Source organism: Melanerpes formicivorus, unplaced genomic scaffold, assembly GCF_026170545.1.
Source record: "Melanerpes formicivorus ecotype bairdi unplaced genomic scaffold, bMelFor1.0.p_v2 SCAF_8, whole genome shotgun sequence".
Lineage (NCBI taxonomy): Eukaryota > Metazoa > Chordata > Aves > Piciformes > Picidae > Melanerpes > Melanerpes formicivorus.
The window spans coordinates 4,846,710-4,865,719 of record NW_027142360.1 but is presented as its reverse complement, the minus strand read 5'-3'; the positions used below and the strand labels follow the sequence as shown (position 1 = coordinate 4,865,719).

The following is a 19,010-nucleotide window of genomic DNA, read 5'->3' as shown; positions in this document are numbered from 1 at the left end:
TAATTTGCAGCAGCTGGGAGTCTTGATTGTTGCTGACAATAAAAGAGTCACAGTTTTATTCCACCTTCTTTTTCCACACACAAAACATAGACATAGATTTACTTTACCTTTCAATCTCCTTTATCCATACACAAAATACAGAAATACATTTATCTTTTATGTCCTGTATGATTTCCTCAGCAAGCAGAAAATCATAGCAAGCCAACTACACATTGGTTAAGAGGGCAAAGCAGATATTCAAAACAGTTGAAATTTCTCATGCTTACATATTTTAATAGAGGCAACAACACCCTCAGTAATCATCCTTAGAAGTATTATCATGGTGATTTAGGGAACAGACTGAAAAAATCAAGTTGTTGATTAGCATGGCCCTAGAGGACACATTGAGTTCAAAGTTACAGAATACAGAATTAAGCAGGTTGGAAAATACCTCAGAGATCATCAAGTCCAACCTATCACCCAACACCCTCTAATCAACTAAACCATGGCACCAAGCACCCCATCCAGGCTCTTTTTAAACTCTTCCAATGATGGTGACTCCACCACCTCCCTGGGCAGCACATTCCAATGGCCAATCTCTCTTTCCATGAAGAACTTCTTCCTAACATCCAGCCTAAACCTCCCATGGCACAGCTTGAGACTGTGTCCTCTTGTTCTGGTGCTGGTTGCCTGGGAGAAGAGACCAACCCCCACGTGGCTGCAACCTCCCTTCAGGTAGTTGTAGAGAGCAAGAAGGTTTCCCCTGAGCCTTCTCTTCTCCAGGCTAAGCAACCCCAGCTCCCTCAGCCTCTCCTCACAGGGCTGTGCTTCAAACCCCCCCCCAGCTTTGTTGTCCTTCTCTGGACATGTTCCAGCAACTCAACATCTTTCCTAAACTGAGGGGCCCAGAACTGGACACAGGACTCAAGATGTGGCCTAATCAGTGCTGAGTACAGGGGCACAATGACTTCCCTGCTCCTGCTGGCCACACTATTCCTGATGCAGGCCAGGATGCCATTGGCCTTCTTGGCCACCTGGGCACACTGCTGGCTCGTGTTCAACCTACTATCAACCACTACCCCCAGGTCCCTTTCTGCCTGGCTGCTCTCCAGCCACTCTGACCCCAGCCTGTAGCACTGCATGGGGTTGTTGTGGCTGATGTGCAGAACCTGGCATTTGGATGTGTTCAATCTCATGCCCTTGGACTCTGCCAATCTGGCCAGCCTGTTGAGGTCCCTCTGCAGAGCTCTCCAACTCTCTAACAGATCAACTCCTGCCCCCAGCTTGGTGTCATCTGCAAATTTACTGATGATGGACTCAATCCTCTCATCCAGATCATCAATAAAGATATTGAACAGGATGGGGACCAGCACTGATCCATGGGGGACACCACTAGTGACTGGCTGCCAGCTGGCTGTGGCACCATTCACCACCACTCTCTGGGCTCAGCCCTCCAGCCAGTTCCTAACCCAGCACAGAGTGTTGCTGTCCAAGCCAGGTGCTGACAGCTTGGCCAGGAGTTTGCTGTGGGGGATGGTGTCAAAGTCCAGGTAAACTACATCCACAGCCTGCCCCACATCCACCAGGCAGTCACCTGATCATAGAAGGAGATCAGGTTGGTCAGGCAGGACCTGCCCTTCCTAAATCCATGCTGGCTGGGCCTGATCCCTTGGCCATCCCGTAAGTGCTGTGTGATTGCACTCAAGATGACCTGTTCCATAGGTTCTGCTGCAGTAGGCCCTGGAGTAAAACTAATAAAACCATTTTTTTCTCCAAAGAGCATACAGTCATCATGGGCAAGAGAAAGTGGAGATGAAAGGGAAGACCAGTTTCAAAAGTGGAGTTATCCCACAGAAGATGGAAAAGGTTAATCAAAGATGGAATAGACTGCAGTGGAAACAAAGATCAAAACTCAATCACCAGCCCAGCATTTTCACCACACTACTAACTTTTCAGATGTGATGAGAAGTGAAAAAAACCAACAATTAAGGGCAAAAGCCAGAGATGCAAACAGAACCTTTCCTCCAGTCTTAAGATGCATTATCACTCTTAACTTTGCCAGAGCATGAGAACGCAGTGGTGTGGGATTATTAAACTGTTTCTCATGGCTAAGACACTTCAATAGTTTCAGGTAAATATCAACATGTTAACCACTTACTAATAGAAACTCCCAATCTCACGGACACCAACAGGCAGGTCAGCGATGGGACCTGTGCAAATTTTACTGATAATTGATGATAGCCTAGAAATAAATGGGCATAATGAAACAGATCACAGGAAACAAAGCCTGCCCTCTTCTTTCTGCTGGGGCTTTCCCCCATCTATTCTTTATTTATTCTGAAATAAATAGTTGAGCTGACTATCCACATGACCAGAGGCTTCATATCACAGCTCACACAGCAAGCAATAGGAGTTTAAATGTCAATAAGGATCTCTAAAACAGCACAGGGCTTACATGCAATCATCTTTCATGTTATCGGGTGTGCCCTAGGCTTGCTTCTGCTATCTCATTCACATCTGAGAGCTCCTTATTTCTGAAAGAGCTGCTGAAACTCTATGTCAGTGATTAAATTACCCCATTTATTCCTTCCTACAACAAATCAAATAAAGGGTGGAAGTTATATTCATTTCTAATCCAAATGATTTCTTTTCCCCCTCCTGACGCTTTGATTTAATTAACCAATAATTGAATTAAGCGGTAATCACCACAGACTCTTTCTTGTTGTTATCTTCCACTTACTATCCTCTCTTTGCTCATGGCTGATGTTAGCAGAGAAGCATGAGGGACGTAATGCAATTTAAAGGTTCTGCCATTATCTTCCTTCCTTCGGCACCAAATCTTCACATCAAAAGCTATTTGCACGCTGTGAAATTAAAAGGACACTCGGCAGATAAAAATCATGCTCTGGTTTTTTCACTTATTAACTGCTCCTGTGGTGATTAAACTCAGAGACAATGTGAAATGTCACTCTTCTCACTCTGTATTTGTAATTCAGAACACAAAGAGTCTGGTCTTTTTCCTTTTACAATTTCCAGGATTTAGTATCTAGCCTCCCACAGGTTTCAGTGGTGCTCAGGAAACAGCCTAAATGAAGTGTAATATAATGCTCCAGAAAACTCTGAGCTGTCTAAATGCTCTGTACTGCATTGATAAATTCATACAATCAATAAGGTTGGAAGAGACCTCAAAGATCATCAAGTCCCACCTGTCACCCAACACCTCATGGCTACTAAACCATGGCACCAAGTGCCACGTCCACTCCCCTCTTGAACACCTTCAGGGATGGTGACTCCACCACCTCCCTGGGCAGCACATACCAATGGCTAACAACTCTCTCTGGGAAGAACTTTCTTCTCACCTCAAGCCTAAACCTCCCCTGGCACAGCTGGAGACTGTGTCCTCTTGTTCTGGTGCTGGTTGCCTGGGAGAAGAGACCAACAACTTTCTGGCTACGACCTCCCTTCAGGTAGTTGAAGACAGCAGGAAATGCCTGAAGCCATATTACATAAGAGACTTAGAGAATTTTGAGGTCCCTCTAATAGCTTATTTAAGGCACTTTGTGTATAATCTCTTTATTTTTAGACTTGCAGGTTATATTAAACACACAGAGACAAGCTCACAGGATAAAGACCTAAATTTGCCTTGTTTCTTTCTATCTTATTGTCTCAGAATGTGCTGCTCCTATAGCAACTGCTTTCCTGTTATATCTCTTTATGGGAAGCTTCTGTGTTTTTTCCTGGACTCTCCAGCATTTTGCATTTATCAAACAACTTGCATTACATAAATATGAAGAGAGCACAATAAATGAGGATAACCTCTTCCTTGAATGCCCTGGAAAATTCCAGCTGCTGAATCCTCCATTAATGCATTCAATTTCCCCCTAGATATTAACATTGGCAATTCAGGGGGAAAGAAAAGCAAACCAAGCAGCCCATTTAAAAAAAGCAGCACAATCCAGTCCAAACCAATTTGGTTTTAATAGCTGTAGGTCAGCTCACTCTACAGAGTGAATCAATGACTGATTACTGTGGCAGGTTAGATGTAGTATTATGAGTGGGTGGCTGAAATGGGACTGGTAGCAACTCCTGCTTCTCACATTCAAACCTAAATGAATCATGTTTTACATTCCTATCATAAATTCTGTAAAAAAAGAAGTTCCAGAAGCTCCATTAATGGAGTGACCTGATTCCAGAGAAGGGCCACAAGGATGATCAGAGGGCTGGAGCACCTCTCCTATGAGGACAGACTGAGGGAGTTGGGGCTGTTCAGTCTGCAGAAGAGAAGGCTCCGAGGTGACCTAATTGTGGCCTTCCAGTATCTGAAGGGGGCCTACAGGAAGGCTGGGGAAGGACTTCTCAGGATCTCAGGTAGTGATAGGACTAGGGGGAATGGAATGAAGCTGGAGGTGGGGAGATTCAGACTGGATGTGAGGAGGAAGTTCTTCACCATGAGAGTGGTGAAGCCCTAGAATGGGTTGTCCAGGGAGGTGGTTGAGGCCCCGTCCCTGCAGGTGTTTAAGAGCAGGCTGGATGAGGCTCTGGCCAGCCTGATCTAGTGTGGGGTGTCCCTGCCCATGGCAGGGGGGTTGGAACTAGCTGATCCTTGTGGTCCCTTCCAACCCTGACTGATACTATGGTACTAGGATACTATGATTCCCATGGACACTTCTCTTTATTCAGGAATAGTGTGGCCAGCAGTACTAGGGATGGAATTCTGCCCTGTACTCAGCACTGGTGAGGCCTCACCTCGAGCACTCTGTGCAGTTCTGAGCCCCCACTGCAAGAAAGTTCTTGAGGTGCTGGAGCAGGTCCAGAGAAGAGCAAGGAGACTGGGGAAGGGACTGGAGGGAAAGGCTGATAAAGAGAGGCTAAGGGAGCTGGGGGTGTCTAGCCTGGAGAAGAGGAGGCTCAGGGGGGACCTTATCACACTCTACAACTACATGAAGGGAAGTTGTATTAAGGTGGGGGGCAGGCTCCTCTCCCAGGCAACTTGTGACAAGACCAGAGGGCATGTCCTGAAGCTGTGCCAGGGGAGATTTACATTGGATGTTAGGAAGCACTTCCTCATGGAAAGGGGAATAAGACACTGGAATGGATTGCCCAGGGTGGTGGTGGAGTCATCGACCCTAGAGGTGTTTAAGGAAAGGTTGGATGTGGCATTTAGTGCCATGCTCTGGTCGATGTGGTGGTGCTAGGTCAGAGGCTGGACTTGATCATCTCAGAGGTCTATTCCAGCCTCAACAATGCTGTGATTCACACAAAGAAGTTGTGAATTATGTTATTTTTCCTCCCAGGTTAATACTATTTACATATCTATAGTTGCTGGGAGTAAGCCATAGCCAGGGGAAATCTTCCATTACGCGATGAACTTTAGGGATTTATCTCTCGCTAAAAAGCAACCAATTTTTGAGATTAAAAAGCTGCTGCTGAATGCTTTAGGAGCATAATGCTCAGGTTTATGATAGGTCACAGAAAGAGCGTGTGCTATTGCTTAGGGAAGTGGTATGAAAGCAGTATCTGAGCTGTGATGGTATATACTGCAATTTCTAGACATCCGCGTAAACTGACAGATAAAAAGGTGATACAAACTTAAAAATAATGTCATAAAAGCAAAGGCACATGTGTTGCTCTTGAGCACATTTAGAGCAGTATTTTAGACCAGCCTTTCAATGGAAATTGTGGCAGGAAATCTTATGCTTGCAGTCCTTTCTGTTTCTTTGATTCTGATGGAGGAGCTTCTTCGCCTTAAAAGAGGGCTAACGTGATTTGTTTGCTGGGGAAAGCTGAGCACTAATGGACCTAGATGGCCTTCTGGGCTGCATTTCACTACTAGGGCTGCCACAAATCACCAGCCTTTTAAAAGATGTTCCATGCCATGCTTTAAGAAAGAAAAACACAAAAGGCTTAAGTTTTACCTTTCACTAGAGGAAAAAACAAACAAAACCCCCCCTACAATGAACCAACCAACCCAAGCTCTGCAGCTCTTACTTCAACAGCTCTGATCCATTAGCGAGCCAGAGGAAAGGATTCAACCTGCTGAATCACTTCCTGCAGCATCTGGCATAATGACAACCAAGCATTAACTAGGCCTAATGTCAATTATTTTCTGAGAGCTGAAGAGAGCAGAGTCCCAGGCAGCAGACCCATCTCTGGAGGAGAATATTGTTTTGGTAGAAGACACAGAGGCAGAAGTCTCCCTAAAGGGAATATATTACGGTGATTTATGTGAGGAATCCTTGGCTTTGGAAACAATTAGACATTTACTATTCAAAGCTCCTAATTATAAGCTAAAGGGAAAAAAAAAAAGTCAGAAAGAGCTGCTCCTAAGTAGCCTCAGAAATGCTAAGATCCTGATTTCTCCAATTCCCAGAAGAGATTCATTTTTCCTATACCACATGATGGCTCTCCAATGTACTGCTTTCTCCACTCCTTCAAAGGTACAAACAATTTTTCCTTCACAAAAAAAAACCCAAACAAAACAAAACAACAAATCACACCCCAAAACAAACCAAATAAAACAGAAAAAAAAAGAATAATAGACGAGTAATTGGAAATAAAAAGGCTATATGGGCATGAGTCACCCAGGGAAGAACAAAACAAGGCCTCAAGCTGGGAGAATAGAGGATGAGTGAGAATTTCAGTCACTCATTTTTACATCCTTGCTCTTTATTTCTCTCATCAACTACTTTAGCACCAAGTACTAATGAGCAGAGTTTTCTTTCAAATTTGGCAAAGCACTAAATGAAATGTCTAAATTCTGGAGGCACTTAGATGAGATTGAACACATCTAAATGGTGGGTTCTACACATTGGCCACAGCAACCCCATGCAGTGCTACAGGCTGGGGTCAGAGTGGCTGGAGAACAGCCAGGCAGAGGGACCTGGGGGTACTGGTTGACAGCAGCTGAACGTGAGCCAGCAGTGTGCCCAGGGGCCCAAGAAGGCCAATGGCATCCCGGCCTGCATCAGCAATAATGTGGCCAGGAGGAGCGGGGAAGTCATTCTGCCCCTGTACTCAGCACTGGTTAGGCCACACCTTGAGTCCTGTGTCCAGTTCTGGGCCCCTCAGTTTAGGAAAGATGTTGACCTGCTAGAAGGTGTCCAGAGAAGGGCAACAAAGCTGGGGAAGGGTTTGGAGCACAGCCCTGTGAGGAGAGGCTGAGGGAGCTGCTGTTGATTAGCCTGGAGAAGAGGAGCCTCAGGGGAGACCTTCTTGCTGTCTACAAATACCTGAAAGGAGGTTGTAGCCAGGTGGGAGTTGGTCTCTTGTCCCAGGCAAGCAGCACCAGAACAAGAGGACACAGTCTCAAGCTGCACCAGTGGAGGCTTAGGCTGGATGCTAGGAAGAAATTCTTCCCAGAAAGAGAGATTGGCCATTGGAATGTGCTGCCCGGGGAGGTAGTCGAGTCACCATCACTGGAGGTGTGTAAGAGGGGAGTGGATGAGGCACTTGGTGCCATGGTTTAGTTGATTTGATGGTGTTGGGTGATAGGGTGGACTTGATGATCTCTGAGGTCTTTTCCAACCTGGTTAATTCTATTCTATTCTATTCTATTCTATTCTATTCTATTCTATTCTATTCTATTCTATTCTATTCTACTCTACTCTACTCTACTCTACTCTACTCTACTCTACTCTACTCTACTCTACTTCACTCTCACTGAAAAGCCAAAACTCCACAAGAGCAGAAGAAACTGAGCTTGAAATAATTGGAAGGAAGGTAATTTTGACAGGCACAACAAAACAGCACTGGCAGAGATCTGGTCAAGGTGGCAAGACTGATACACTTATTCTTGTGAATACTATCACAGGGATTTTTAATAAGAAGAGGTCAGGATTTTGGGTATTCTCCTCCAGTGAAGTACTGAGCCCAGTTTGCTGCATGCAGCTTTGCTGCAGAATCAGAACAAAATGCTATTCTGTGCTCAGGTTCTAATTTATAAGTTTCCTATCTAATAGTTGAACGTGCTCTGTTTATCTTGTCCTTCTACCATTCTAGCTCAGGAAGAGGTGTGGATTGTGCTCAAGATGACAAAACCTTTGAGCTCTGAGGAGAAATATTGCAACAAAAAGCTCATACTTTATATAAGAACAATCTGGCCCACAGAACCCAAACAAGGAAATTCTAGCGTCTGTGGTGCTTTGGCCATCATGAGAACGCTCTGAAATTACTCCAATCAGTCAAGCAGAGAAGAGCCAAGTTAACAAAAAAGCTTCAAATGGGAGCATACATCCTATTAAACATCTTTATCAATGGCATTGATGATGGGACAGGGTGTCTGCTAAGCAAGTTTAGTGACAATACCAAACTGGGAGGCTTGGCTGAGACACCTGAAGGCTGTGTCTGCATTCAGCAAGACTTGGACAGACTGAGAGCTGGGCAGAGAGGAATCTAATGAGGTTCAACAAGGGTAAGTGCAGAGTCCTGCACCTGGGAAGAAAGAATAAACTGCACCAGTACAGGTTAGGGGGTGATCTGCTGGAGAGCAGCCCCCTGGAGAAGGACCTGGGAGTCCTGGTGGACAACAAATTATCCATGGGAAACAATGTGCCCTGCTGGCCAGGAAGGCCAATGGGATGCTGGAGTGCATTAAGAGGAGTGTGTCCAGCAGAACCAGGGAGATTCTCCTCCCCCTCTACTCTGTCCTATTGAAGCCCCACCTGGAATATTGCATTCAGTTCTGGGCTCCCCAGCTCAAGAGGGACAGGAATATACTTGAGAGAGTCCAACACAGGGCTACAAGGATGTTGAAGGGACTGGAGCACTGCCTGATGAGGAAAGGCTGAAAGACCTTGGGCTGGTTAGTCTGGAAAAGAGAAGCCTGAGAGGGGATTTGATCAATGTCTATAAATATCTGAGAGCTGGGGGTCAAGAGGGAGGGGACAGGCTCTGCTCAGTTGCACCCTTGAATAGGACAATGGGCAGTGAATTAGAATTAGAATAAACCAAACCAGGTTGGAAGAGACCTTCAAGATCATCGCGTCCAACCCATCAACCAATCCAACCCACCCAAACAGCTAACCCATGGCACCAAGCACCCCATCAAGTCTCCTTCTGAACACCTCCAATGACGGCGACTCCACCACCTCCCCGGGCAGCCCATTCCATAGCACAATCACTCTCTCTGTATAGAACTTCTTCCTAACATCCAACCTGAACCTCCCCTGGCGCAGCCTGAGACTGTGTCCTCTTGTTCTGGTACTGGCTGCCTGGGAGAAGAGACCAACCTCCGCCTGCCTACAACCTCCCTTCAGGTAGTTGTAGAGAGTGATAAGGTCACCCCTGAGTCTCCTCTTCTCCAGGCTGAGCAACCCCAGCTCCCTCAGTCTTTCCTCATAGGGCTTGTGTCCCAAACCCCTCATCAACTTTGTTACTCTTCTCTGGACTCGTTCCAGCAAGTCAACCTCCTTCCTAAACTGAGGGGCCCAGAACTGGACACAGTACTCGAGGTGTGGCCTAACCAGTGCAGTGCACAGGGGCAGAATGACCTCCCTGCTCCTGCTGGTCACACTGTTCCTGATGCCCGCCAGGATGCCATTGGCCCTCTTGGCTGCCTGGGCACACTGCTGGCTCATGTTCAGCCTACCATCAACCAGTACCCCCAGGTCCCTCTCTGCCTGGCTGCTCTCCAGCCACTCTGACCCCAGCCTGTAGCACTGCATGGGGTTGTTGTGGCCAATGTGCAGAACCTGGCACTTGGATATGTTAAATCTCCTGCCCTTGGACCCTGCCCATCTGTCCAGCCTGTCGAGGTCTCTCTGCAGAGCCTCTCTACCCTCCAGCAGATCAACTCTTGCCCCCAGCTTGGTGTCGTCAGCAAATTTACTGATGATGGACTCAATGCCCTCATCCAGATCATCAATAAAGATGTTAAAGACCACAGGGCCCAGCACTGATCCTTGGGGCACACCACTAGTGACTGGCCGCCAGCTGGCTGTGGCACCATTCACCACCACTCTCTGAGCTCAGCCTCCAGCCAGTTCCTAACCCAGCACAGAGTGTTGCTGTCCAAGCCAGGGGCTGACAGCTTGGCCAGCAGTTTGCTATGGGGGACAGTGTCCAAGGCCTTGCTGAGGTCCAGGTAGACTACATCAACAGGCCTCCCCACATCCACCAGGCGGGTCACCTGATCATAGAAGGAGATCAGGTTGGTCAGGCAGGACCTGCCCTTCCTAAATCCATGCTGGCTAGGCCTGATCCCTTGGCCATCCTGTAAGTGCTATGTTATTGCACTCAGGATGACCTGTTCCATGATCTTGCCTGGCACTGAGGTCAGGCTGTCAGGCCTATAATTCCCTGGCTCATCCAACCGGCCCTTCTTATGGATGGGCACCACGTTGGCCAGCTTCCAGTCCTCTGGGACCTCGCCAGTGAGCCAGGACTGCTGGAAAATTATGGAGAGTGGCTTGGCCAGCTCATCTGCCAGCTCTCTCAGCACCCTAGGATGAATCCCATCTGGTCCCATGGACTTGTGGGGATCCAAGTTGCTAAGGAGAGTTCCAACCACCTCCTCATGGAACATAGGGAAACTGTGCAGCTCCCTGGCTCCTTCTGCCAACTCTGCAGTGGATATAAACTACAGCACAGGAAGTTCCACCTCAACATGAGGAAGAACTTCTTTACTGTAAGAGTCACAGAGCACTGAATCAGGCAGCCCAGAGGGGTTGTGGAGTCTCCTTCTCTGGAGATTTTCCAGCCCTGTCTGGATGTGTTCCTGTGTGACCTGTGCTGGATTCTATGGTTCTGCTCTGGCAGGGGGGTTGGACTTGAAGATCTCCAGAGATCCCTTCCAGCCCTTAACATCCTGTGATCCTGTGATGTATGTATATTTATTTAATGCTAAGAGAATTTATATTTTATATGTACATATTTATGCATACATATACTGTAGAAAGTATATATTTTGTTAGCTTTCAAATAACATTTCTCTTGAGGAACCTTTTTATTTTTTTCCTGGACAGAAGCCTTTGAATTCTAAACCAAAAGTATTCTCTGACATGAATGGGATGAAGTTTTGACCAAGAGACATACCTTTTTTCTTGCCAATATGCTGAAAAGCTATGTGAACAGGAGGAAGGAAATGTCATCAAGACATACCCTTGTAAAGCAGAGGTCTTTCATGACTCACTGAAGTTATAAGTAGGAAATCTCTTTGAAGGACCTTGCTCTTGTGTTGACACACACAACTTGAACACACACTGCTCTGTGTGAAACTCAGATCTCTAGCATATGGCAAGGTTGAAAGACTGCACCTCCCTGCATGGACTCCTCTGCAGACATCAGGAGATACCCAGAAATCTATTGTGAAACATCAAAGCATGATCTTGGGAAAGGCTTCACTGGCACCACTGCCCATGCTGCCTGGTTTATCTTGTAGCAGCCTAATCATAGAATCAATAAAGTGGGAAAAGACCTCAGAGGTCATCAAGTCCAATCTGTCACCCAACACCTCATGACTACTAAACCATGGCACCAAGTGCCACATCCTATCCTTTTTTGAACACCTCCAGGGACAGTGACTCCACCACCTCCATGGGCAGCACATTCCAATGGCAAATCTCTCTTTCTACGAAGAACTTTCTCTTCACCTCCAGCCTAAACTTCCCCTGGCACAGCTTGAGACTGTGTGCTCTTGTTCTGGTGCTGGTTGTCTGGGAGAAGAGACCAACCCCCACCTGGCTACAACCTCCCTTCAGGTAGCTGCAATAAGGTCTCCCCTGAATGGGGTCAATCTGCCCTTGGTAAAACTCTCCTGATACCAATGAAGTTAGAACAGGAATTAATTTGGTCTTGGAGGCTTAGATGCAATTTAGCAATTTTCTGTGTATAAGATATAGATGGAATAAATCAGATGCATGGTTAAAATAAACTAGGAATGCTAAACAGGCAGAGAGAGCATAAGGCACCAAGAAAAATATGAGTGCATCCTAAGTTTTATCTGCCAAATAGATCAAGTTAACTAGTAGGAACGATGCAAAATAGGCAATGGGCAACACCAATAAAAGGAGATTAAAATAATGAATCAAAAAATAAAAGGGAATTCAACTCTCACCTCACACAGTTTTGAAGGAGAAGCCAATGATCACTACCTGAGTTTTAATCATAAAATCATAGAATCAAAAGGGTTGGAAAATACCTCAGAGATCATCAAGTCCAACCTACCACCCAACACCTCATGACAACTAAACCATGGCTTCAAGTGCCACATTCAATCCCCTCTTGAACACCTCCAGGGATGGTGACTCCACCACTGCCCTGGGCAGCACATTCCAATGGCCAATTACTCTTTCTGGGAAGAACTTTCTCCTCACCTCCAGCCTAAACTTCCCCTGGCACAGCTTAAGATTTTGTCCTCTTGTTCTCGTGCTGGTTGCTTGGGAGTAAAGACCAACCCCCACCTGGCTACAACCTCCATTCAGGTAGTTGTAGACAGCAAGAAGGTCTCCCCTGAGCCTCCTCTTCTCCAGGCTAAACAACTCCATGTCCCTCAGCCTCTCCTCACAGGGCTGTGCTCCAGACCTCTCCCCAGCCTCGTTGCCCTTCTCTGGACACCTTCAAGTGTCTCAATATCTTTCTTAATTTGAGGGGCCCAGAACTGGACACAGGACTCAAGGTGTGGCCTAACTGCACTGTACTGAAACAGACATTTAAAAGCTCAGCCTGCCACATTATCTTTCCAATACAAATTTATTTTCATTCCTCGAGCCAAAAATGAGCTATGTTAGTAGATGAGGCTACCACCTGAGAGCAAGCACTCAGCTTCCTGCCTGACAGAAAATATGAGGAAGGGGATTGGGCTCTCTCCCTTATGAAGCTCACAAACACACAGCTTACTCTCAGTACTCTGTGCAGCATCTTTCAGTGCTGCTTCTAGGAATGCCCTTTCTTTTCCATGGGTCAGGGTGTCCTTCTGTAGAGACAAACCCCAGTGAAGCTCACTATTCCCTTTTTGCTACAGGAGCTCCCCAAGCAGTGCTGGATGACAGCCAAAGCCATGGGTCTTTCCTTCCCTCTGCAGCACTGGCCAGCTGCCAGAATCACTGGTCCTTCCAAGGTTTGGGTTAGCATCAGAGGCCACAGCAGGAAACCCTGAGGTGTTGCCAGTACTGCCTCAAAAGACAGGTGGTGGAAAGGGGAGGGCTCCTTCCCATTGGGAAGGGCATTGACCAGCCTTGGAGGAGGGAAAGTTACATGGAATATGCCCCTTGGAGCCATCAGCCTCCTGCTCTTTTGGGAACACCTTGTGGAAACCTCCTGAGCCAGAAATGGAAAGTCTAGGGTTGGCTTTGATGGGCAGAGTGACACTGGCTCCCTTTCTCCTTCAGAGATCACCTGCACAGGAGTGTGTACTCCACCTGCCATCTGGATCACACCATGTGCTGCTACCAGCAACCCTTGTGGGCTCTGGAAATTAAATAGCAGTGAGCCCTGCTGCACAGCTACAAGGGCAGCATTCAAAAGCCACTGGATATGCACACTGAGGCATTTTCTCTCCCAGTTTTATATGAGAGCCAATAGGTCAAATATTTTTTTAAAGGAAATAAACAAACCATAAAACAGAAAATTGGATTAGAATTGCTATTTAGTCTGCAGGGTTAAAGCAGTCATTTGAAAAATAAAAAAAGGAAATTCAATCTGCCTTTGAACCTTTAAATTGCTCACTATGCAGAGATGCTCCTACACAAACAGCTTAGGAAAGACTTGCAACACCAGGGGGCCAGGATCAGGAACGATGTTGCCAGCAGGAGCAGGGAAGTCATTCTGCCCCTGTACTCAGCACTGTTTAGGCCACACCTTGAGTCCTGTGTCCGGTTCTGGGCTCCTCAGTTTAAGTAGGACATTGAGACACTTGAACATGTCCAGAGAAGGGAAATGAGGCTGGGGAGAGGCCTCGAGCACAGCCCTGTGAGGAGAGGCTGAGGGAGCTGGGGTTGCTCAGCCTGGAGAAGAGGAGGCTCAGGGGAGACCTTATTGCTCTCTACAACTACCTGAAGGGAGGTTGTAGAGGGGTGGGGGTTGGTCTCTTCTTCCAGGCAACCAGCACCAGAACAAGAGGACACAGTCTCAAGCTGCACCAGGGGAAGTTTAGGCTTGAGGTGAGGAGAAAGTTCTTCACCGAGAGATTGCCCATTGGAATGTGCTGCCCAGGGAGGTGGTGGAGTCACCATCCCTGGAGATGTTCAAGATGGGATTGGACATGGCACTTGAAGCCATGCCTTAGTTAGTCATGAGGTCTTGAGTGACAGGTTGGACTCAATGATCTTTGAGGTCTTATGATTCTATGATTCTGTGACACTTTTCCCACGAGACCCTTCCTGACCCCTTCAGGGCACAACCTCAACACACAAGGGAAGGGTGCATCATATAGAGATGATGCAAAATCTGGTTGCTTCTAGGTTTCAAACACCTCACTTGGTAATCTATGAAGCTACTGTAATGAGAATAGAATAGAATAGAATAGAATAGAATAGAATAGAATAGAATAGAATAGAATAGAATAGAATAGAATAGAATAGAATTAACCAGGTTGGAAAAGGCCTCAGAGATCATCAAATCCAGCCTATCACCCAACACCATCTAGTCAACTAAACCTTTGCACCAAACACCCCATCAAGTCTCTTCCTAAACACCTGCAGTGATGGTGACTCCACCACCTCCCTGGGCAGCACATTCCAATGGCCAATCTCTCTTTCTGTGAAGAACTTCTTCCTACCATCCAGACTAAACCTCCCCTGCCACAGCTTGAGCCTGTGTCCTCTTGTTGTGTTGGTGGTTGCCTGGAGAAGAGACTTTCTATGAAGAACTTCTTCCTAACATCCAGCCTAAACTGTTACAGAATACAGAATTAACCAGGTTGGAACAGACCTTTGAGATCATTGAGTCCAACCTATCACCCAGCACCATCTATTCAACTAAACCATGGCACTAAGGGCCTCATCCAGTCTCTTTTTAATCACTTCCAGTGATGGAGACTCCACCACCTCCCTGGGCAGCTATTACACTGGGTGGCATTTCCTTATTGGCAGAATAATACAAGCACACAAAATCATAACCACTCCTCACCTGCTAGCCAGCTAAAATTCTCCATCGATTTCAGGTGCCATTTTGCACACAAATTAACATAAAATCAGGAAAAGGGTTTTGTTCCATCCAAATATTAAGTTTTTTTTTTTTTTCTTCTGTCATTCAGTGACTCTGTTCTCCAGATGAAGAAATCACCTCATATTCTACAACTTGTTTTCAGGCTGGCATATGGAAAGAGTTCTGGAGCAACAGCAGAGCCAGAAATATGGCAGGAATCACACAGGAATCTGTGGTGCTTTGCATGAAGCAAAGGAAATCACACCTCGTCCCCAGGATCAATGCACCTGGAGGCAGTAAGAGGCAGACTACTACAAATCTGGTCTCCATCACAAAACTCTTCAGCTGTGATGGCAGAAGTGCATGTGTCTGGGGACTACTATCTGCTTTCCAGTTCTACTACTGCTGCAATAAATTCACCATCAAAGGACATTGTTAGAGCATTTAAAACAGGGTATACCTCAGCATGTAACAGGAGCACCTACACTGGAATGGCCATCAACACCTTTTATGCCTTTTACTGTATTTTTTTGGGGACTCCTGTTTAAAATGTTTAGGATGGACATCTGGAAAGGAGGTGCATCCATCACCATCACACTTATTTCAATGTGTTAAACCTCTCCAGGCAGCGTTCAGAAAGGGTCACTGGGGGAAAGACCAATTCTGCTCCTTTCTTCCTGCCCAGACCTTGTGAATTTTCACTCACAAGTTTTCTCAACACATCTACTCTACTGTTTTCACACAAGAATTCATCCTACACACACAGAGGATACACTGGAACAAAAAAAAAAAAACCCAATCCAACCCAACCCAACCTTCTTCACAAGAATTTCTGGGGAAAGCTAAAACAAAACCCACACACAGAGAGAAGCAACGGAAGGAAATAAGAACAAGGAATTACTTACTGGTTAACACAGTGACTGATCTTGCTGACTTGGAAACCATATTTGAGTTCACGACCAACAGAGTTACTATGTAATATAGGCCATGGTATTTGGCATTGAAAACCACAGGGGCAGGTAAAGTGCTATTGAATTCTTCGAACTGGAAAAAGTAGTTCTTAGATTCTCCTGCGATCTTCACGACATATACAGAAGATGAGGTCACCACATCAGATGCTTCCAGGGAGACAATGATGCAGTTGTCTTCTTGGACAGTAACGTGGAAAGGTTCTGCATTCTGCAAGACAAGAGTAAAGATTTTGCTAAAGTAAAGCATATTACAGAATACAGAATTAACCAGCTTGGAGAAGACCTCAGAGATCATCAGGTTCAACATAGCATCCAACACCATCTAATCAACTAAACCATGGCACTAAGTGCCTCATCCAGTCTCTTAGCACTTCCAATGATGGTGACTCCACTACCTCCCTGGACAGCCCATTACAATGGCAAATCTCTCTTTCTGTGAAGAATTTCTTCCTAACATCCAGCTTCCTAACATCCTAACTTCCTAAACCTCTCCTGGCACAGCTTGAAACAGCTCGTTCGGTCACAGGTTGCCTGGGAGAAGAGAATGATCTCCACCTGGCCACAACCACCTCTTCATAGAAAGAGAGATTGGCCATTGGAATGTGCTGCCCAGGGAGGTGGTGGAGTCACCATCACTGGAGGTGTTTAAGAAGAGACTTGATGAGGCACTTGTTGCCATGGTTTAGTTGATTGGATAGTGTCGGGTGATAGGTTGGACTTGATGATGTCGAAGTTCTTTTCCAACTTGGTTAATTTCCATTCCATTCCATTCCATTCCATTCCATTCCATTCCATTCCATTCCATTCCATTCCATTCCACCACCCTACAGGTAGCTGTAGACGGCAGTAAGGTCTCCCCTGAGCCTCCTCTTCTCCAGGCTAAACAACCCCAGCTCCTCAGCCTCTCCTCACAGGGCTGTGCTCCAGATCCCTCCCCAGCTTTGCTGCCCTTCTCTGGACACATTCCAGAAAGTCAACGTCTTTCTTAAACTGAGGAGCCCAGAACTGGACACAGGACTCAAGGTGTGGCCTAACCAGTGCAGTGTACAGGGGCACAATGACTTCCCTGCTCCTGCTGGCCACACTGTTCGTGATGCAGGCCAAGATGCCATTGTCCTTCTTGGCCACCTGGGCACACTGCTGGCTCATGCCCAGCCCACTATCAACCAGTACCCTCAGGTCCCTTTCTGCCTGGCTGCTCTCCAGCCACTCTGACCCCATATTACTTCACTTTTACCTGTTTCCCTCTTATTTTTGATAAAGTCACATTTCATATTCTCTAAGAGAGTGAACATCAAACAGCAGCAATTCTTTCAGAATACAATTCACAGAGAGCCAAAGTCCACAGGCATCTGGTTTCAGGCCAGCCTCTCTGTAGCAAAGGCTGGTTCCCACTGTGTGCTTTCTGAGGCTCTGGCTACTCAGTCCCTTGCATCCTGAAGAACAAAGCCTCCACCATTCTTTCTTGATGGAAGGTGGAATAGAGCAGAGGAAGGGTGAGATTATAAAGGGTATTGGAGCAAGATAATTTCTAATAAAGCCACAAAGCATAAATCATTTCAATCCCCTCCAAGAGATGATTAAATCAAGAGTCCTTTATTCTTGCAGAAACAGGATCATATATATACTCTTCAGTGCAATATATTCTGAAAGCCTGAAACTGAAGAATAATTTTAGGCACTGACTAAGCTTCTCCAGATACACCTGTGCCAGGTGATAAGCTTTGGTTGGCACTTTTCATTCCCTAAGCTACACTATTTCATGTTCAGTATTCCTTCAGCCAGTAGCAGAGAGAAAGGAGCCATTTAACCTTGTTTTCATATATCATCAGTTTGTTAAGTCAGTGCCAGCTGAAAAGACTTCTCTTTTTATGAAGTGCAAACCAGCAGTCAGCAAGAAGCACTCCTACTCTACAGGAATTTCAAAACAGATTCCTGGGAATTAATGAGAAGGAAAAGCTAAAGCTTACAGTATGTGCTGCCTTTTTGTTTACTAGGCCACAGTGTTGCTTTGAATGTTTTTCACCTCCAGTGCAAACTGTAATACTTGCTATTTTCAGTCCCCAGCTTCACAGTGTCTTTCTCTCCTTCATATTTCACAGGCTGAGAGCTCCATTTGGAGGCTAGGGTTGGCAGCCCTGGCTAGTTTGCAATTTATTCAGTGAGGTTGTTCCTGTACCAAAGAGCTAGACACTTCCTTCAGAGATCAGTTCTAGCATCTTGGTTACCTCCTGTCTTCTTATAGTTTTGTAGAGTGGAGAGTCTTCCATGAGCATCTTTTTTTTTAGATTTAAGGTGCTGGAGCCAAGCTCCTTGTTTGTAATTCATACATACAGTCTTGGCAAGTCCTGGCATTAAAACCCCACCCTGAACAACCCCCAAAAAACCCAACCCAAGAGCAAAGAATTGGTTCTAGGACTATAAGATTTTAGATAGCAGTAGTTTGCCTTTACGTACTGTGATGGGTTAATGCCCATCCTGGAAGCAGGGCAGGGAGAGCTTGTGAGAGCATTGCCCTCCCTGCAGGGGGATTTCCCCCTCAGAAACTAAATTAGTCTGTTCCACTCCCCCTCCCTGCCCAGCAAGGCTATAAAATGGAGGAGACTGCAGCCATTAGGTCTCTTGGCCCCTGCCTTCACCTGGACAAGGACTGCTGGTGTCTTCTGGTTCCCTTCTTCTCTGCCACGTGGTCCTCCCTTCTACATCTCTGCCTTTGCAAAGGACTGGTTTTGTATTTCATATTTTTGTTTCTTCCATACATCCTTGTTCCTTACCCTTGTGAACCCTACCTGTTATGGTTATATATATATACATACACACACACACACACACTGTCTGAAGAAAATTCTTTACCTCTCTCCATCATTTTCCTCCAGTCCTGGCTCACTGGTGAGGTCCCAGATGACTGGAAACTGGCCAACGTGGTCCCCATCCACAAGAAGGGTCGGATGGAGGAACCTGGAAACTACAGGCCAGTCAG

General features: G+C 46.2%; 1 protein-coding gene across 1 annotated transcript in view; it reads right to left on the bottom strand.

Moving 5' to 3' along the window:
• The window catches only part of PTPRO (protein tyrosine phosphatase receptor type O), a 233,714-nt gene that overhangs the window by 87,972 nt on the left and 126,732 nt on the right, over positions 1 to 19,010 (bottom strand). The window contains exon 2 of the mRNA XM_068141874.1: positions 15,966 to 16,239. Coding sequence (XP_067997975.1) covers positions 15,966 to 16,239 — 274 coding nt within the window. The remainder of the gene's footprint in view (positions 1 to 15,965; positions 16,240 to 19,010) is intronic.